Below are 20,974 nucleotides of genomic sequence, written 5' to 3' on the forward strand. Positions count from 1 at the left end.
TTCTGCTTAGCTATCATACTGGAGACCCTGGGTGGAGATTATGAGTTATGAGTAACTGAATAAACACTTCCCAAGGGAAAAAACAGTTCCCAGAGGAATGTAATTCACAAGCTACAAACCAGACCTATGGAGTCTGGACGCGGCACTGACCAGCATTTCAAGGCCCTGAATGGCAACTAATCAAGTCACACAGAGGGCAGGCCTGTCTGACTCTCCAGTGGCCCAGAGAGCTGTCCCACTCCTCTATCATCACATATGTTAGGTTAAGCTAATTGATCGTTCATTTTTTGGCTGTCTGATCAGAAGTTCAAGAACCTTAGGATTTAGTGGGGACATAAGAAAATTTGGCATTAAAGGCCTTCCTTAGAAATGAAGACAGAGTGCAAACAGATGCCGTCGGACTTCTTTCCTTCCCATCTTCTTCTATGGACCTTAAAAAGGGAAGACGAAGTCAACAGAAATCCAGTTTGATGCCAATTTGAAAATAGCTCTGCAGCCCTTTATCCTGCATGGAAGGCTTAAAGATGTGATGAGGACTTGACGGCTACTAGGAAACTGCCCCAGCCTTTTTCCTACCTCAGGGGAAATACTCAACCTCAATTCCTCCATGTTCAGCTTGCAAAACAATAAAGACTAAAACCTTGAATTGAGCCTCTGGCGGTCCAGTGATGATAACCATACGGACTTTGGAGTCAGGTGTTTCAGGTGGTGCAATCTAAAAAGCGAAAAGCTTGTCAATGAAGGACCCTCTATGGGGAGACCCCCACCATGTCCACAGTTGCTCTTCTACCACCCTTACTCCCAAATACCCATTCTGAAGACTTAGGGAAGGAAGAACAAAGACTCTGAAGCCCACATCATTACGCCTGCACACCAGAATTATTAGGAGGGCAGAGGTGGTCAGTTAGAAGGACTGGCTTCAATGACACTTTCTAAGTAGGGCCTCCTGCTCTCTCTACTTACCAATCTCCCAATCTCCCAGAGAGGTTTCAGTGGAGTCCTGCCAACAGGCAAGGACACAAATGAAATGACCAACGGATAGAGGGCAGTGACTGTACCTCCAGTGGAGAACAATCAAGGTTTTTGCTCAAAGCTTTTAAGACAACTAAAGCAACTGGATTTAAGTTCGTGAAAATCGGCCGGGCGCGGTGGCTCAAGCCTGTAATCCCAGCACTTTGGGAGGCCGAGACGGGCGGATCACGAGGTCAGGAGATCGAGACCATCCTGGCCAAAACGGTGAAACCCTGTCTCTACTAAAAGAATACAAAACCTAGCCGGGCGAGGTGGCGGGCGCCTGTAGTCCCAGCTACTCGAGAGGCTGAGGCAGGAGAATGGCGTGAATCCAGGAGGCGGAACTTGCAGTGAGCGGAGATCCGGCCACTGCACTCCAGCCTGGGCGACAGAGCGAGACTCCGTCTCAAAAAAAAAAAAAAAAAAAAAGTTCGTAAAAATTTAACAGCACCCTTGTTTCACTATGACAGATTCTCCCTTCTCTCTCCCCTGGACCTTGGCCAGGGAAGGTGACAGACAACTAACACTTAACTTGGTGTTAGTATATGAGTGAAGGGCTTTCTTTGGCTACACCGCTTCATAATACTGTACCGATGAGGAAAGTGAGGCTCGGATCATATAGTGTATTGGGAGAAGGGGGTGATGAGGTGGATCTGGGATTTGAACCCAAGTCAATTGGTGTTAGAACCTAAGTTCTCTTTCTATGTTATAACCCTGCCCCTGCCCAGCCTGAAAACCCAGAAGTACTGAAGCCATCCCATGGGAACCAAGCAAGGTCAAAAACAAAGAGAACTTTGATTCCATGGGGGAAAGGTCCCTCACATGACACACAGAATTCTCAAATGAGTAGGGGGAATGTGAGAGAAAGTGCAGAGTGATAAAAGCAGAGCCCCTTCCCTTTCCAGAAACAGGAAGACCCACAGAGCAGATCACCTTGATGGAGGCGCTGGCAAACCGGGAGAGCTGTTTGATGTGCTGCCCCTTCTTGCCGATGATGGCGCCCACTGCCTGGGCGGGAATAAACACCTGCACCATCTCCTGCTCGGGAGCCTGCTGCCAGGACAGGGGGGCGTTACTACCAGGGGGCCCAAGTAGCATGGCCCAGAAACCCTCCACTCCCCTGCCTTGCATCCTCAAGAAGGAAGGAGTACAGGCACCAAACTGCCACCCTGGGCTGCCAAGGGATGCTGTGCGCTCTTTAGCTCTTCCGATGCCCAGCAGGGCTAAAGGAAAGAGGCCAGGAAAGAGTGAGGTTACAGTGCTGCCTATGCCCCGGGAGCTTTCTAGGCAGACATTTGGGAGCCTCAGAGCCAGTGGCTAGGAGAACTGGAAAGGAGGGATGCCCATGAGACCTTCCCTCTCCCTGCAAACTTGCCAAGCATCCAACTCCCATAGGGTGCTGAGTCCCCCTTAAGGCAAGCCACATATGGGCTCGGGGTCCCATGTAATGAGACCTTCCACCTACCATAAAGGAGCTATAGGGAGCAGCCCCAGTAACGCTGCTGGGAGGTGGCGGGACTGCGCTGGACGAGGCTGGGAAAAGACCTACAGCAGCCAGGTTCAGGCCGGGGATCAGGTGAGACTGCAGCTGGGGAAGAAAGGTGAGGAGGAGGAGTCAGCACACCCTGACAGGCCCTGGTTGTACAAAAGGCGAGTAGCCCCAGGGGGAAGTGGGCCAAAAACAGGAATTACATGCTTTTGCACAAAAGCCTATTCTGTGCTTTTCATACACTCTCACCTACACACTTTGGGTGTGGAATTTTAAGTGATATGATGTTCTCACTGGACTAATGGCTAGCAACTGCAACCAGAAATGCCAAACAGTTATACACCCTCAGGAGCTTCCTCTCTGGCTGTTCAGACTGCTGGAGACAAACGACAGACTCATGACACTGTACTATAATCCCCTACATGAGAAAAAGGCATGGAGATAGCTCCATCTGACTTCTAGGACTGTGGTTCTAAACATTTTTGGACCTGTACACCAACCCCAAGTCTCCTTTAAAAATCAGATGAGTTGCGTGCAGTGGCTCATGCTTATAATCCTAGTACTTTAGGAGGCCAAGGCAGGAGAATCGCTTGAGCCCAGGAGTTCAAGACCAACCTGGGTGACGCAGCAAGACCCTGTTCCAAAAAATAAAATTTTTTAAAATTAGCTGGGCATGATGGTGCACACCTGTAGTCTCCTAGGTACTTGGGAGGCTGAAGCAGGAGTATCCCTTCAGCCCAGGAGGTCAAGGCTGCAGTAAGCTATGATTGTGCCATTGGGCTCCAACCTGGGCAACAGACCAAGACCCTATCTCAAAAAAAAAAAAAAAAAAATCAGATGACAATGATGGATCCCCGCATTTCACTAAAGTGCACACAAACACAAATTGTACACATACTTGGAATCACAGGACTCAAAGCCCAAGATTGGACCCCTACTCTAGGAACCAGGTGAAGAATCCTTGCTAATTAAATACTATTTAAATACTATTTCTGACAGTCGAGATCCAAAAGCATCAACTAAAGCTCCAAAGCCGCACGGCACAGGGCACATGTCCATCACCCCCCACCCCACAAGTTGCTGTTGCTAAGACTCAGGAAAGGATAAGCAGAGGGTACTACCCAGCACTCACGCTCATGGCGGCCACATCATTCTCATAGGCCTCCCGAACTTTCTTCATTATTTCCTGCTCAGCCCTGCAACAATTCTCAATGGCCCCCTTCACAGTGATGGTCCTCTCGGGGTTGTAAAGAGTAAGGTCTTGCAACCTGGCAGGAAGAGCAGAGTCGTGTCCTTCCACTGGCAGGCCAGGACCAGGCCCCAGCAGGAGCAAAGACGAGAGGCCAGCTGAGTCATACGCCCGCCACTTCTGCAGCCTATTCAACTTCTAGCAAATAACTCTGCATCTCCAGTCTTTGGTGTCCCCAGTTTATAACCAGGACAGGGAGTAAGACGGAGAGAGATGACAACACCCAACTCAAACCCCTCTGTTAGCAATGGATCCAATGTCAGACAGATTAAGGTTGTGTGTCTAAGTTTCTCCCTTGATTCTACATAATCCATGTCCTGTACCTTTTTGGACAAGAGCAATTACTTTGCCCACAGGCTAGTCTCTGATGAAATGAAGAAGCACACTGCTTGCAGGAGCAGCCCACCACAGACAGAAAAGGGCCAAGGTCACTTCTCACAGTGACAGACAGGACTACAGCCCTGAGTCCCTGGCTCCTAGCTGCAGGCTGTCAGCAAGCCACAGGGAAAGAGGGCTGTCATGTGGTTGGACGTGGACTGTAGAGGCAGCACCCTACAACACCCCACCCCATATGGCAGTGGAAATGGGCAGATCCAGTCCTTACAGAGATTTTTTGAATGCTCTTTATCACTTCTACTCTTTTTCCTTCAAGAGGCAGAAAGAGCATCCATTTTAAAGGAGCACATGTCAAGATTGCATGATGAAATACTGACCCTGGCCTCCATGCATCCCCCACTCATAAATAGGGAAATAGAAGAGAGCCTTACGAGGAGATGGTGATTTTTGTCTCGGTATCTTGCTCTACCTTCTTCAGGTTCCGTCCTTCCTTGCCAATGAGACGCCCTACAAAGTTATTATGGGCCAGGATCTTCAAGGGAACCTCGTCAGCCCTTGGGAAGACAAAGGAAGAAGTGGAAGACAACAGCTCCTTCAATTGTGGGCATCATGAAGACTCAATCACCATGACATCCTAGACTTGGCATTTCCAAGTAAAACATCTCAAAACTTATCAAACCGCATACTTTAAAAATATGTATGATTGGCCGGGCGCAGTGGCTCTAGCCTGTAATCCCAGCACTTTGAGAGGCCGAGATGGGCAGATCACGAGTTCAGGAGATCGAGACCATCCTGGCTAACATGGTGAAATCCCATCTGTACTAAAAAATAGAAAAAACTAGGCCGGGCATGGTGGCTCAAGCCTGTAATCTCAGCACTTTGGGAGGCCGAGACGGGCAGATCACAAGGTCAGGAGATCGAGACCATCCTGGCTAACACGGTGAAATCCCGTCTCTACTAAAAAAATACAAAAAACTAGCCGGGCGTGGTGGCAGGCGCCTGTAGTCCCAGCTACTCGGGAGGCTGAGGCAGGAGAATGGCGTGAACCCGGGAGGCGGAGCTTGCAATGAGCTGAGATCCGGCCACGGCACTCCAGCCTGGGCGACAGAGCCAGACTCTGTCTCAAAAAAATAAAAAAATAAAAAAATAAAAGGCCAGGCGCGGTGGCTCAAGCCTGTAATCCCAGCACTTTGGGAGGCCGAGACGGGCGGATCACGAGGTCAGGAGATCAAGACCATCCTGGCTAACACGGTGAAACCCCGTCTCTACTAAAAAATACAAAAAACTAGCCAGGCGAGGTGGCAGGCGCCTGTAGTCCCAGCTACTTGGGAGGCTGAGGCAGGAGAATAGCGTAAACCCGGGAGGTGGACCCGGGAGGTGGAGCTTGCAGTGAGCTGAGATCCGGTCACTGCACTCCAGCCCGGGCGACAGAGCGAGACTCCGTCTCAAAAAAAACAAAAAACAAAAACTAGCCAGGCAAGGTGGCGGGCACCTGTAGCCCCAACTACTCGGGAGGCTGAGGCAGGAGAATGGCGTAAACCCAGGAGGGGGAGCTTGCAGAAGCTGAGATCCGGCCACTGCAGTCCAGCCTGGGAGGCAGAGTGAGACTCCGTCTCAAAAAAAAAAAAAAAAAACTATGATTTATTATACATCAATTGAACATCTATACAGTCAATTTGCTTTATTTTATTTTTTGAAACAGGGTCTCACTCTATGACCCAGGTTGGAATGCAAGGCTCACCACAGCTCATGCGAGCCTCCCTTCTCAGCCTGCTGAGTAGCTGGGACTACGTACACAGGCCACCACGCCCAGCTAATTTTTCTATTTTCTGTAGAGGTGAGGTTTCACTATGTTGCCCAGGCTGGTCTAGAACTCCTAGCCTCCAAAAGTGCTGGGATCAGAAGCATAAGCCACTATGCCCAGGCAATAAAGCTATTTTAAATAGCACTAGTGTGTAAAGGAACATGTCTAAGGAGATTCCTTGCATCACTGTTTTATGATAAGGAAAAGTTTAAAACAATTTAAACACCAATCAAGAAATAGGAGATTGATCACATGAACTATGGATAGCTATACTGTGGAATTCTATGCAGTTATAAAAAGAATGAGGTCTGTCCATTTGTACTAATATACGTGCTGATACAGAAAATGAAAAAAATACAGAACAGCCTGTTCAGTGTGATTCTCTTTGAGCTAAAACACATGTGCTCACACGCACACATGAATACACACAGGCACATATATCCATACATGTAGGCACGCATACACAATATACACACACACCTGTGAGCGCACAGAATTTCTAGGAGGTCATACAACAGGAGTAAGAAGGGGTGGGGTATGATGGCACACGCCTATAATCCCAGCACTTCAGGAGGCTGAGCTGGGTGGGTCACTTGAGTCCAGGAGTTCAAGACCAGCCTGGGTAACATGGCGAAACCCTATCTCTACAAAAATCACAAAAAACTAGGCAGGCGTGGTGGTGCATGCCTGTTGTCCTAGCTACTCGGAAGGCTGAGGTGGGAGAATCCCTTGAGACCCGGAGGCAGAGGTTGCAGTGAGCTGAGATCATGCCACTGTACTCCAGCCTAGGTGACAGAGTCCCTGTAAGAAAATTTCTCAGTTTACATCTTTTTGTGCAATTGCTGACTGTATTTCTTATATGTCTGTATTATAGCTTGGAAGTTGAGTTGGGGAGGATAACTGGACTAGCCGTCCCTGAAGAGCCAAGAAAAGCTGGAGACTTACGTTTTGGTGTCCTTGGCCTCTTTATGCATAATCTCCAAGATCATCTTACAAGCGGAAGAGCAGCCCTCAGGGGTGGAGTGCACACTGATGGCTTTTTCAGCTGCACCTGCATTCTCCTTCCTATGCACATCTATCCTGGGGGCCACAAGGACAAGGCTGGTTAGTCATCTCCAGTGATACCAGTACTTCAGGCTCCCCACCCCCACCACCACTCCTCAGTCAAAGGCATAGAACCTGCTCTTCTTGGAATAAGGCCAATCAAGTACAAATTTGGGAAGGGCAATGAAAGGACTGGAGAAATATGATCCATCTGCTACTATGGATTCTGTCTCAGACCAGCAATGCCTCAATCCACAGGTGGTTGGTGGCCAGGCACGGTAGCTCATGCCTGTAATTCCAGCACTTTTGGAGGCCAAGGCGAGTGGGTTACTTGAGGCCAGGAGTTCGAGAGCAGCCTGGCCAGCAAGGTGAAACCCCGTCTCTACTAAAAATACAAAAAAATTAGCTGGGTGTGGTGGTGCACACCTGTAATCCCAGCTACTAAGCAGGATGAGGCACAAGAATTGCCTGAACCTGGGAGGAGGCTGCAGTGAGCTGAGATCACACTATTGTCTTCCAGCCTGGGTGACGCAGTGAGACTCTGCCTCAAAAAAATAAAAAATAAATAAATAAATAAATAAGCGGTGGCTGGGGACAAGAACACAGCCTATGACACAAATGCAGGAGTGGGAACTATCAGCCCACAGTTCCAAAGCTGCATTTCCACTTGAATTTCATATGTCCCCCTTGAAACAAATATAGAGAAAGGATACTCTTTATATTTGTGCCCCAAACTCAAAGTAAATAACAAGAGTTACTATGATAAGGACATAATGTGACATGTTCTTTGCCACTGAGTACACTGATAAGATAGAACAATTAGAGAAAAGGCCTGGTGTGGTGGCTCATGCCTTTAATCCCAGCACTATGGGAGGCTGGGGCGGCCGGATCATGAGGTCAGGAGCTCCAGACCAGCCTGACCAACATGGTGAAACCCTGTCTCTATTAAAAATACAAAAATTAGCCAGGCATGGTGGCACGCGCCTGTAATCCCAGCTACTTGGAAGGCTGAGGCAGGAGAATGGCACGAACCCGGGAGGCAGAGGTTGCCGTGAGCCAAGATCGCACCACTGCACTCCAGCCTGGGCGACAGAGCGAGACTCTGTCTCTAAAAAAAAAGAAAAAAGAAAAAAGAAAAAAAAAAGATTAGAGAAAGAAGGTGGCAGTGGCAGAATGGGAGATGGGGCACAATTATGAGGGTCCTAATTTTGGACAGGTTGGCCCGCCTTGTTACCACATTAAGTGGTCATGAAATCACAGAGGACTGAGGAGTGGCTGACTCATCAAAATGAGGTTTGCTTGGAGACTTTTTTATGAAACTGCACGAGAAATTATAGAACATCTCTTGCTAATGCAAGTGTGTGGCCCAGCACCCCAAGACCCATTCTCCCTCCCTATCTGCCCTCCCTTTCCCAGGAGGCTGGTATTGGAAGCAGTGACCCCTGAACGCTCCAGGCAACATTTCCTAAAAGGTAAATGTTGATGTCCCCGGCATGCTTCCAGGCTTCTAGTGGGCCTCTTTAGGTACCAACCACTGTTCCCTAGCAACCAGCCTCCATTTCCCAAGAGCCAGGACTCACTTGGACTGGGTCTGTTTTGTGATGTTGCGGATGGTGGCCCCCTCCTTGCCAATGATGGCACCCACATACTGGGTGGGCACCAGGAGCCGAAGGGGAATGTCCACTTGCTGCTGCTTGGCTGGGGCCCCCGCTGCCACAGGTGAGCCCTGGCGGGGCTGACCCCGAGAGCCAAAGCCCCCTCGGCGCCCATTCTCAGGTCCCTGTGCTATCTGCTCATCAGGGATGTAAGAGACCTTCAGAGCATGGTTCTCCAACTGGTGGCCATTCAGCTTCATGATGGCTCTGGGGACAGAGTGAGAGTCTACAGTCATTCCAATCCATGCCAATCATACCAGATGCTCTCTTGGCCAAAGCACTCTAGTAAGTTACAGCTTGGAACACACTAAAGAAAAGGAGATAGTCGCCTGCCCACTACTCCCACCTCCATTTTTCAGAACTTTCCAGTCTAAATGGCATCAGACTCCAAAGAAAAAGTAAATAAATACAGTGTTCCCTAACTTAGTTGGGATTTAATGTTCACAAAGGCCTTCCACTGGAACCATCAGAGAAATGGGCTTCTAGTCCAATAGAGTATAGGGTAAGGAAGAGCAAGCCATAGATCTCAAAGTCCTCCCATGCCAACTGGAGAGCATATCACAGACCTGAAGAGGCTCCGCAAAGCTAACACGTACACTTTCTGGATTGAAGAATGCCTACCACAGGGTGAGGAAACCAACTGCTAACTACTACTACTACATTATCCTAATTTTAGAGACAATGAAACCAAGGTCAAAGGAGACTGAGATGTATGTATGTAGAATTCAAATGTTAATCCTGCCCTAATGAAGTATGGGGTTTATTTTTGTTTTTGAAATAAAATCTTTCAGATAAAAATTAATATTTCCATAATTAAGATAGAGCAAACACACATTCTTGAGTCCATTATTTAAGTAAATTTATAATATAAATGACTTCCCTGAATACTAGAGTTCCTGAATATCGTTTGAATATTTGCCTACAGGCTTATAGGAAGTTTCTGTAGCCTTCTCTTTGTAGAAATTCCAGTTTTTCTCCATTTTTCCTTCCTTCAGGTATTCCATTTTGCATTCTTCATAAAAGGCTGGATCATTATAGTGAGCAGTTAGATATTCTTTTAATAAAGGATTTTCTTTACGGCATTTTTCTACCGTAAGGATTCCAGAGTTCTTGCAACATTTCATAAAATCTTGAAGTTGTTCAGAACACCTCTCTCTGGCCTTTTCTCTCATTATTTTAGGGATCCAAACATCTTTTTCAACATGTCTGAGATGCTGCTTTAAAACTTGCAGCATATTCCCATTGTTTCTGATATAAAATTCAAACTCCTTGAAATGCTTGAAATGGTTTACATGACATTTCATGATTCACAACTGAAACCCCTCCATGGCCATGGCATACACTCCTCTTTGATCTCAATTATTTCTTGTGGCCTTTGCTTAAGCCACTGTTTTTTGGTTTTTGAGACAGAGTTTCGCTCTTGCTGCCCAGGGCTGGAATGCAATGGTGTGATCTTGGCTCACTGTAACCTCCGCCTCCCAGGTTCAAGCGGTTCTCCTGCCTCAGCCTCCTGAGTAGCTGGGATTACAGGCATGCTCCACCAAGCCTGGCTAATTTTTGCATTTTTAGTAGAGACGGGGTTTCTCCATGTTGGTCAGGCTGGTTTCGAACTACCGACCTCAGGTGATTCACCTGCCTCAGCCTCCCAAAGTGCTGGGATTACAGGCATGAGCCATCGCGCCCGGCCCAAACCACTGTTTTTGAAATTTCAGGGCAACCCATCAGAAAGTTGTTAAATTAATCTGCCAGGTCCAGCGCCATCACAGTGGGTGAAGCAGCAGCAATTGGGGAACTTTTCTGAGCTGCTGGTACACACACACACACACACACAAAAGTGCAGTCTTGAAATTTTAGCTCCTTCGCAGTCTCCCACTGTCTTTTTTAAATATATATATATTGATTTATTTATTTATTTATTGATGGAACGCTTCACGAATTTGCGTGTCATCTTTGCGCAGGGACCACGTTAATCTTCTCTGTACCGTTCCAATTTTAGTATATGTGCTGTCAAAGCGAACACGTCCACTGTCTTTTGTGCTACCCCTCCTTCCACAGTCCCCAGAGATCCCTAACTGCCCACTTGGCTCTGGGGCCACAGTCTCACAACCCTCCCCAACCCAATGGGGTAAGCCAGCGCGGTGCTGTAATATCACACGCCACCAGCAGATGCCGCAGCTCCAACACTTCACAAAGCCAACTTTCAAAATTACCGCTGGCAGCCATTTACTATACTATATACTTGCCAAGCTTTATGCCAGTCGCTTCCAGTCAACCCTGCACCAGTTGGCCCACCATAAGAATTAAGTTAGTAAAATGGTACACAGTGTCTTAAACAGTGACCGGCTGGCAGTGTGAAATTATTACCAGGCTGAGACCAGCCTGGGGGCCTCCACTCCCGCCTAGTGCAGTCCTGTCCCGGGCCCTCCTGCAAGGAGGTCCTGCCCTCGGGGTTGTCTTACAGCCAGTTGGGGCTTTTGCCCATTTTCCTGTCACCTGCCACCAAGCTGCTGCTACGTATCCTGGCTGGAATCTGACTCCCACTCCAGCAAAGTGGTGGGGGGACAGGCCTGGGTCAGCGAGGACACATCACCAGCTTCCTGCAGGAACTTCTAGAAGGCGAACAGCCCAGAAAATGGCACGGGCGGTGGCCTGGGGGAGACCTCGGAGGGCAGGGAATCCCTGCTCCCAGGTGCACCAGTCACCCCCACCGTTCCAGGTGCACGCCCACAGGGAGGCGCCACGTGCGTGTGGGGAGGCTGCCCGGTCTCAGTCTACCCACCACAGGCCGCTGCCCCAGACCGCTGCCACCAGCCAGCGCACCACGCATCCGTGTCCGCCCAGGCTCCCGGGGCAAAGATAACTGAGTTAAGACACCAGTATTCCAATCTTAGTTCTATTGCTCATTAGCTACGTGAAGCAGAAAACTTACAACCTAGTCTAGACCTAAGTCTCATCAACTGTAAAGGGAAACTGCTACTTGTGCCCTGCCTACCTTACAGCTAATACATACATTTAGGTCTGTAATCCATTTTGAATTAATTTGTATGCTCAGTGTAAGGTAGAAGTCCAAATTCATCTTTTGTCATGTGGATATCATCGAATTGCCCCAGCATCATTTGCTGAAATCACCTTATCTTTCCTAATAAATTGTCTTTTTAGCACTTTGTCTGAAAATAAAAACAAAACCCAGCCGATCATAAACATAAAGGCTTATTTCTAAGCTCTGAATTCTATTCCATTGATCAGTATGTTTATCCTAATGCCAGTACCACACTAATTTGATTACCATAGTTTGATGTAAGTTTTAAAATTTGAGAGTTTAATTCTTCTTTGTTCTTCTTATTCAAGACTGTTAAGGTCTTCCTGCATTTCCTCAAGATCAGCTTATCAATGTCAGCCAAAACTGCATATCTTACAGAATTTATGTGACAATCACAAGTGAAAACATTATGTTTTCATATATTTATTATATAAATTAAGGAATTTATCGTTTTTACACCTATTAAGTTTGGCACCTTCTTTGGTTGAATCCACCTCTGTGAATTCCATCTTGAAAAGTTTTATTTTTGGTTTTTCGGTTTTTGTTTTGGTTTTTTTTTTTTTTAAGACAGGGTCTTACTTTTTTACCCAGGCTGGAAATTCAGGGGCATGATCTCAACTCACTGCAACCTCCACCTCCGCCTCAAGCAATCCTCCCATCTCAACCTGCTGGGTATGTACCACCATGCCCAGCTAATGTTTTGTAATTTTTGCAGAGATGGGGTTTTGCCATGTTGCCCAGGCTGGTCTTGAACTACTGAGCTCAAGCAACCCGCCCTGCATCGGCCCCCCAAAGGGCTGGAATTACAAGCACAAGCCACTAAGCCTGACCGCACTTTGAAAGATTCTGAGGTTTTTAAAAAAATAATAAATAAAAAAGGCAAGGTGCAGTGACTCATGCCTGTAATCCCAACACTTTGGGAGGCCAAGGTGGGCGGATCACCTGATGTCAGGAGTTCAAGACCAGCCCGGCCAACATGGGGAAACCTCATCTTTACCAAAAAATACAAAAAATTGCCGGGCATGGTGGTGGATACCTGTAGTCCAGTAGGCTTGGGAGGCTGAGGCAGGAGAATCACTCGAACCCGGGAGGTGGAGGCTGCAGTGAAGAGATTGCACCACTGCACTCCAGCCTAGGCAAGACTCCATCTCACAAAAAAAAAAAAAAAAAAAGGCAAACCATTATATAACTCTAGTACTTTGGGAGGCTGAGGTAGGAAGATCGCTAACACCAGGAGTTTGAGACTAGCCTGGGCAACATAGTGATACTCCCATCTCTAAATATTAAAAATTTTAAAACTGGCCCAGCATCGTGGTGCATGCCTGTTATCCCAGCTGCTTGAGAGGCTGAGGCAGGAGTATCCCCTCAGCCCAGGAAGTTGAAGCTGCAATGAGCTGTGTTTGCAACACTGCACTCCAGCCTAGGCAACAGGGAGAGAGTGTCTCAAAAAATAAAATAATTATTATTTTTTTAAACTGTGGCAAAGACGTCGGAATTGGAGACAGAATGGCTTGCTTACCACTTGGAGACTAGAGTCTCAGTCTATTTGGTATGTCTGTAAAATGGGGCTGAATAAGACTAAAGGGAGGGCACAAGCATCATCCATTCCCAAGGCTGACACTGGTTAGAAATGTTAACAAGGCAGCTGGGTGTGATGGCTCACGCCTGTAATTCCAGCACTTTGGGAGGCTGAGGTGGGTGGATCACTTGAGGTCAGGAGTTCGAGACCTTCCTGGCCAACATGGCGAGACCCCATCTCTACTAAATACACAAAAATGAGCCAGGTGTGGTGGTACACGCCTGTAATCCCAGCTACTCAGGAGACTGAGGCAGGAGAATCACTTGAACCTGGGAGGTGGAGGTTGCAGTGAGCCGAGATCATGCCATTGCACTCCAGCCTGGGCGACAGAGTGAGACTTCATCTCAAAAAGAAAAAAATTAAAATTAAAAGATTAAAAAAAAGTTAGCCAGCTGGGCATGGTGGTGTACCACCTGTAGTCCCAGCTATTCAGGAGGCTGTTACAGACAAATTACACATTTTGCACATTACTCATTTTTATTAATATCTGAGCCTGTTACAGGCTTTTGTCACATTTTCCTTTGGGCTTTCTTGCACAAGAATTGCTTGAACCCAGGAGGCGCAAGTTGCAGTGAGCCAAGATTGCGCCACTGCACTCCAGTCTGGACGACAGAGCAAGACAGAACAAGACTCAGTCTCAAAAAAAAAAAAAAAACCCAACCCAGAAATGTTAATGAGGTAACAAAGGGCAGGCGAGGTGGCTCAAGCTTATAATCCCAGCACTACTCTGGGAGGCCACGGCAGGCAGATCACTTGAGCCCAGGAGTTCGAGACCAGCTTGGGCAATATGGTGAAACCTCGTCTCTACAAAAAATACAAAAATGAACCAGGCATAATGGTGCGTGTCTGTAGTCCCACCTACTTGGCAGGCTGAGGTGGGAGGATTGCTTGGGCCCAAGAGGTTGAGGCTGCAGTGAGCTGATATCATGCCACTAAATTCCAGCCTGGGTGACAGAGTGAGACTTGTCTCCAAAAAACAAGAACAAGGCAATAGTAGGCAGGAGAGAATGAGCAACTGTTGACATGAGCTTTAAAGCCAAACCCTGGTGGCCACAAGGGGCAGTAGGAATCTCTAGAAAATTCTGAGCCCAGGAGGTATCTAAAAGAAAACGGTAGGTATTTTAATAACAGGTAGGATTTTACAAAGTATTATTAGATTGGAGAAAGCGGCATGTTGAAGAAGCAAGAAAGCCCAAAGCAAAATATGGCAAAAGCCTATAATAGGCTCAGATATTAATGAGTAATGTGTAAAATGTGTAGTCTGTCTGTAACAGCGAGTGAGAAGCATAATTGCTCAACCAAAGGGCTAGGAGCTAAAATTGTTGGTACGATGGGACTAAAAGGACCCCAAAACTATCACCAGCTAGGTTCACGACCATCACTGCAATAAAATGTCTGTCTCAGCATCCCAAGGTTGAGGAATCTTTTTGGAACCCCGAAGTTCCCCTTCATTATCACTAGATGGCGCCAAGAACACAGCAAAGGACTCTAAGGTCCCAGAGCAACCAGAAACCTATCAGCGGGGAGGGGACATTTTCTCCGCAAGGAATTTCCCACTTCTCTGGGAGGGCTTTGGGTCCCTTCCTTCTATGTATTTTTGCTATCGATCTTGATGTTTCTGAGCCTTTGAGATCCCTGAAACAATGGACATGAAGGAGACCCCCTGAAGAAACCTTTCATGCAAGGCTCTCGGTTTGGCTTGGGCTAATAACAGAACCCTGGATGGGGACCCCAGCCTGCCTAGACCCCCTGAGGAAAAAAGTGGGACCAGGCTCACACCACCCTCCTCAGAGCCCCCCCACCACCCCCAGCCCCATTTTCCAACCCACTCACTGCCTGGTCTGCTCCCGGTTGGAATAGGTGACATTCACCACTGCCGTCTCACTCTCAGTGTTCACTGCAGAGAAAAGAGAGGACAGCGTCAGAGCAGGGAAATCTGGAGGCCCAACCAATGAATCTCCAACTCCAGCTTTCCACATTTTGAGATCAAGAAGACATCTGGCAGGCCAGGCGCGGTGGTGGATCACGCCTGCAAATCCTAGCACCTTGGGAGGGCGAGGCTGGCGGATCACTTGAGCCCAGGAGATCAGCCTGGCCGACACAGTGAAACTCTGTCTCTACTAAAAAATACAAAAATTAGCTGGGCATGGTGGCACGCGCCTGTAGTCCCAGCTACTGGGGAGGCTGAGGCAGGAGAACTGCTTGAATCACTTGAACCTGGGAAGCAGAGGTTGAAGTGAGCTGAGATCGTGCCACTGCACTCCGAACCTGGGCAACAGAGGGAGATTCCACCTCAAAAAGAAAAAAAAAAAAAGGAGACATCTGGCAGATACTCCAACTTGAATAAAAAGGCAAAAAAAAAAAAATTTCCCCTTTCAAGGGAGCTACTTGAAAATTCAAATTTACCAGGGAGGGCATGGTAGCTCGTGCCTGTAATCCCAGGACTTTGAAAGGCAGAGGCAGGTGGATCACTTGAGCTTGAGAGACGAGCCCGGTCAACATGGCAAAACCCTATCGCTAACAAAAAACACAAAAATTAACCAGGCATGGTGCTGCACCCTTGTAGTCCCAGCTACTCAGGAGGCTGAGGTGGGAAGATCACTTGAACCCAGGAGGCAGAGGTTGCAATGAGCCAAGATTGTGCAGTCACAGCCTGGGTGACGGAGTAAGACCCAGTCTCAAAAAAACAAAGAAAGAAAGAAACTTCAAATTTACCTTCTTGCTTTTTGTAATTTGCTCAGTCAGTTCCCAAGAGAGTAGATATACAAATGGGTGTAGCCGCCCTATCAGCAGTTGCACAACAAGGCTATATGGCAAGGCAAACACTACTACCCACCTCCACATACTCTAAAGGGAGTAAATTCCCTTTAGAAAGTTAAACTAGTTGGCCGGGAGCGGTAGCTCACACCTGTAATCCCCAGCACTTTAGGAGGCCAAGGCAGGTAGATCACCTGAGGTCAGGAGTTTGAGACCAGTCTGACCAATATGGTGAAACCCATTTCTACTAAAATTACAAAAATTAGCTGGGCGTGGTGGCGTGCGCCTGTAGTCCCAGCTACTTGGGAGGCTGAGGCAGGAGAATCGCTTGAACCCCGGATGTGGAGGTTGCAGTGAGCCAAGATCATGCCACTGCACTCCAGCCTGGGCAACAGAGAAAGATTCTGCCTCAAAAAAAAAAAAAAAAAGTTGAACTAGTTAAAAATCAACACATGTGGCCTGGTGCGGTGGCTCATGCCTGTAATCCCAGCACTTTGGGAGGCCAAGGCGGGCGGATCACGAGGTCAGGAGATCAAGACGATCCTGGCTAACACAGTGAATTAAGACGATCCTGGCTAACACAGTGAAACCCCGTCTCTACTAAAAATACAAAAAATTAGCCGGGCGTGGTGGCAGGCGCCTGTAGTCCCAGCTACTCGGGAGGCTGAGGCAGGAGAATGGCGTGAACCTGGGAGGTGAAGCTTGCAGTAAGCCGAGATGGTGCCACTGCACTCCAGCCTGGGCAACAGAGCAACACTCTTGTCTCCAAAAAAAAAAAAAAATCAACACATGCTGAATGAGATTAGCAATTTATAGAAGTAAACATCCCAAGAAATGGCCTGCAAAGATATGGCTGACAAAACTTGTAAACACCTAAATCCATTCTAGCAGTCTATGTATTCTCAAGGACACAAGACCAACGTGTATTAAAATCCAGCTAAATAGAGGCCGGGCACAGCGGCTCACGCCTGTAATCCCAGCATTTCAGGAGGCTGAGACAGGTGCATCACTTGAGGTCAGGAGTTCAAGACGAGCCTGGCCAACATGGCAAAACCTAGTCTCCACTGAAAGTACAAAAATTAGCCCAGTGTGGTGGTGCATGCCTGTAATCCCAGCTACTTGGGAGGCTAAGACAGGAGAATTGCTTCAACTCAGGAAGCAGAGGTTGCAGTGAGCAGACATTGTGCCACTGAACTTCAGACTGGGTGACAAAGCGAGCCTCTATCTCAAAAAAAAAAAAAAAAAATCCTGCTAAATGGACTGACAGGAATGGCTGTACAAGTCTAGAAAGAAAAAAAAGAATTTGCATGTTTTCCAAGGGAAAGGATTTCCTGTCTTGGATGTGGCCATTGTAGCCTCAGGATGCTAGCCATTGATCCCATCAAAATTCTTGGCTCTAGGAGAATGGTTTGGCAAGCTGACATTAGAATCCCAAGCAGTCTAGAAACATATTTCTCACTTACAATTATTAAAATTAACCGTCTGAGGTGGGAGAATCACTTCAGAAGGTCGTGCCAGGAATCTGAGACCAGCCTGGCAACACAGGGAGACCCCGTCTCTACAAAAAATTAAAAAAAAAAAAAAAAATCAGCCGGGTGCAGTAGTAAACACCGACAGTCCCAGCTACTTGGGAGGCTGGGGCAGCAGGAGAATCACTTGATCCCAGAGGTTTGAGGCTGCAGTGAGCTGTGATAACACTGCATTCTAGCCTAGGAGGTAGAACTAGACTCTGTTTCAAATAAATAAATAAATAAAGTTAACCTCCTTTCTCCTATACCAATGTCTTGTGAATTTGGGTCCCCTGGGCTTGCTCAACCATGGGGTGGGGGACCATGGCTTAAATTAAGCCTCTGCTCCCACAACACTAAGGACAGAGAAGGCACTTGGTCACAAACTTCAGTGCAAAGAATCTGTCACCCAGGCTGGAGTACAGTGGCGTAATCAGAGTTCACAGAAGCCTTTAAACTCCTGTGCTAAAGCTATTCCTCCCATCTCAGCCTCCCAAAGTCCTGGGATTACAGGCATGAGCCACCACACTAGGCCCCAGACCACTCTTAACTGCTCTGGCCTGCATCAGCAGGTCTCTCCCTCCTCAGTGGTAAGGAAGCTTCTGCAAGAACAATCTTCCAGTGACTGGAAATATAGCAAACCAAAAAAACCTCTGCCTTTGTGGAGTTTATGGAGAGAGAGACAACAATAAGTATAATAAATAAGCAAGTTCTACAGAATATTTGACAGTGATGACTGCTATGGAGAAATATAAATCAGATGAGGCCAGGTGTGGTGGCTCACTCCTGTAATCCCAGCATTTTGGGAAGCTAAGGCAGGCAGATCACAAGCTCAGGAGTTCGAGACCAGCCTGGTCAATATGGTGAAACCCCATCTCTACTAAAGTACAAAAATTAGCTGGGTGTGGTGGTGGGTGCCTGTAGTCCCAGCTACTTGGGAGCTGAAGCAGAAGAATTGCTTGAACCCAGGAGGCAGAGGTTGAAGTGAGCCAAGATCACACCGCTGCACTCCAGCCTAGGTGACAGAGAGAGACTGTATCTCAAAAACTAATAATAATAATAAATCATATGAAAGAGGATGAGATAGGTAGAAAGAATGGACCTCACTCACAAAGTGACTTTTGAGCAGACTTAAGGACTTTCTCTATTGTCCAACAAAGTCAAACATTTCCCATACGGTTCTCTCCAGGTAACAGATATCTTTCCAGATAGAGTGTGTTACAGCTCCCTAGTGAGGCTTGGATAAATTTAAACTAGTGTTGACTCCTTATACACCACTCAGTGAAATTCAGCATGCACTTGCTCCCAAGCCACTGCTCAATCTTACTGTTTGTCCAGGAGTAACGTATTCATTAGTCTAAACTGTGAACAGTACTGAGAAGTAGTTATCAGTTAGTCCTGCTGCATCCTGGCATTTAAGATAAAAGGCAAGCTACAAGATTAGAGCATGGTTAGAACGTGTTTGATAGATTCATCAGTTTACTCTTGGGTGGGTGAAGGTTTTCATCATTTATAATCATTTATAGCTTACCCCTTTCCACAAATAATTTGGAGAGGAATATTTAAATCTCAAACCAAGTGATTATCCACTTGTTTCTTTAAGATCTCCAAACCTAACCCAGTATCTTGTCTGCCTAAAGACCACCTTATATCCAACCAAAGTCACTTTCCATTACTCAATGGACAAAACTTGTTTTATTTTGTTTTTGAGACAATACAGAGTCTTGCTGTCAACCAGGCTGGAGTGCAGTGGCACAATCACAGCTTACTGCAGCGTTGGCCTCCTGGGCTCCAGCAATCCTCTTGCCTCAGCCTCCCTAGTGACTGGGACTACAGGTATCCACCACCACTCCCAGCTAATTTCTTGTAGACATGGAGTCTCGTTCTTTCCCAGGCTGGTCTCAAAATTCTTGTGGCTCAAGAGATCCTCCCACCTTGGCCTCCCATAGTGCTGGCATTACAGGTGTGAGTCACTGCACCCAGCTGGCAAACTTTTTATGACCTAGAATTCTTTTATCATTTTTCCTTCTGTGGGCCTACTCTTCAAACGATTTTGCTTACCTATCGAACTACATTAACTAAGTATTAAATCCTCTGCTTTTTATTTTAATTGACCAAAGACATATGTTGCGCTGGCCGGGCGCGGTGGCTCAAGCCTGTAATCCCAGCACTTTGGGAGGCCGAGACAGGCGGATCACGAGGTCAGGAGATCAAGACCATCCTGGCTAACACAGTGAAACCCCGTCTCTACTAAAAAATGCAAAAAACTAGCTGGGCGAGGTGGCGGCGCCTGCAGTCCCAGCTACTCGGGAGGCTGAGGCAGGAGAATGGCGGGAACCCGGGGGGCGGAGCTTGTAGTCAGCTGAGATCCGGCCACTGCACCCCAGCCTGGGCGACACAGCGAGACTCCGTCTCAAAAAAAAAAAAAAGACATACGTTGCTACCAATCAGAGCTTTAAAAAGAGACAACCGGTTGATTATTCCAGCCAAAAACAAGAAACATGAAGCTTTTAAAGTAAAATGGCTGCAGGGTAACTCAGGTTGAATGCAAGATTTCTGTTCTTAGACTATTTCTAAAATCCTGGGATAGCCATTTCTACCTTGGTTGATCCCTAAGAACCTGGAGACCCCATGCTGGGAAGGAGTGGCTTTGTTCAAGCCTCCTGCTAAACAGAAGAGAAACCCAGTTCCACAGATAACTAAGACCCGAAGCCTAGGCCAGGAGTCCAGGCCCCCAATCCAATGTACTTCCCTGTGTAACACATTCTATCTGCCTTTCTTCTTTTGGTTTTCAATGTTGATTTGATCATGGAAAGTGAAGCAGAGGCCGGGCGCAGTGGCTCACGCCTGTAATCCCAGCACTTTAAGAGGCTGAGGCGGACGGGTCATAAGGTCAGGAGATGAGACCATCCTGGCCAACATGGTAAAACACGTCTCTACTAAAAAATACAAAAATCAGCTGGGTATGGTGGCACGTGTCTGTAATTCCAGCTACTCAGGAGGCTGAGGCAGGAGAATTGCTTGAACCCAGGAGGTGGAGGTTGCAATGAGCCAAGATCATGCCATCTTCACTCCAGCCTGGTGACAGAGCAACACTCCATCTCAAAAAAAAAGAGAAAAGAAAAGAAAAAAGAAAAAGAAAAAGAAAGAAACAAAGTGAAGCAGAGCAAATGCACCAAACTCCTCCAACCCCCACCACAAGCACCACCCCATGCCCGGCCCACTCTTACCTTGCTCACAGTTCTCTACTGTCCCATACTGAGCCAGCAGGCTGTCCAGTACCTAGGAGCATGGAGAAGGGAAGTACACTTAACTCTGAGTCCCAGGACCCTTGCAAAGCTGCCACTGGACACCCCGCATCCTAAAGCAATGGGGCACAGACAGAGTCATAGGAGTGTTTGAGCATTATTACCTGTCCAGTGTGACTTTTCTGGGGTGCTAATGCGGATGGGGTGTCTTTGCAGGACTGTACTTAAGTTCTGCCTTAAGGGCTTTTTGGGAA

At 47.4% G+C, this 20,974-nt stretch overlaps 1 protein-coding gene, 1 non-coding gene and 1 pseudogene across 2 annotated transcripts in view; all 3 read right to left on the minus strand.

Moving 5' to 3' along the window:
* The window catches only part of IGF2BP1 (insulin like growth factor 2 mRNA binding protein 1), a 60,530-nt gene that overhangs the window by 10,017 nt on the left and 29,539 nt on the right, over positions 1-20,974 (minus strand). The window contains exons 4-12 of the mRNA XM_023204389.2: positions 20,703-20,754; positions 15,041-15,104; positions 8,514-8,795; positions 6,835-6,969; positions 4,517-4,639; positions 3,633-3,768; positions 2,477-2,599; positions 1,945-2,064; positions 641-715 (exon numbers count right to left, since the gene is read on the minus strand). Of these exons, the coding sequence (XP_023060157.1) occupies positions 641-715; positions 1,945-2,064; positions 2,477-2,599; positions 3,633-3,768; positions 4,517-4,639; positions 6,835-6,969; positions 8,514-8,795; positions 15,041-15,104; positions 20,703-20,754 (1,110 nt within the window). The remainder of the gene's footprint in view (positions 1-640; positions 716-1,944; positions 2,065-2,476; positions 2,600-3,632; positions 3,769-4,516; positions 4,640-6,834; positions 6,970-8,513; positions 8,796-15,040; positions 15,105-20,702; positions 20,755-20,974) is intronic.
* Positions 9,508-9,962, minus strand: LOC111537545 (annotated as a pseudogene).
* On the minus strand, positions 10,502-10,608 carry LOC111537722. Its single transcript, XR_002730088.1, has one exon. It is a non-coding gene; the product is annotated as a U6 spliceosomal RNA (small nuclear RNA).

The sequence above is a fragment of the Piliocolobus tephrosceles genome, chromosome 16 (genome assembly GCF_002776525.5).
Source record: "Piliocolobus tephrosceles isolate RC106 chromosome 16, ASM277652v3, whole genome shotgun sequence".
In the NCBI taxonomy this organism is placed as follows: Eukaryota; Metazoa; Chordata; class Mammalia; order Primates; family Cercopithecidae; genus Piliocolobus; species Piliocolobus tephrosceles.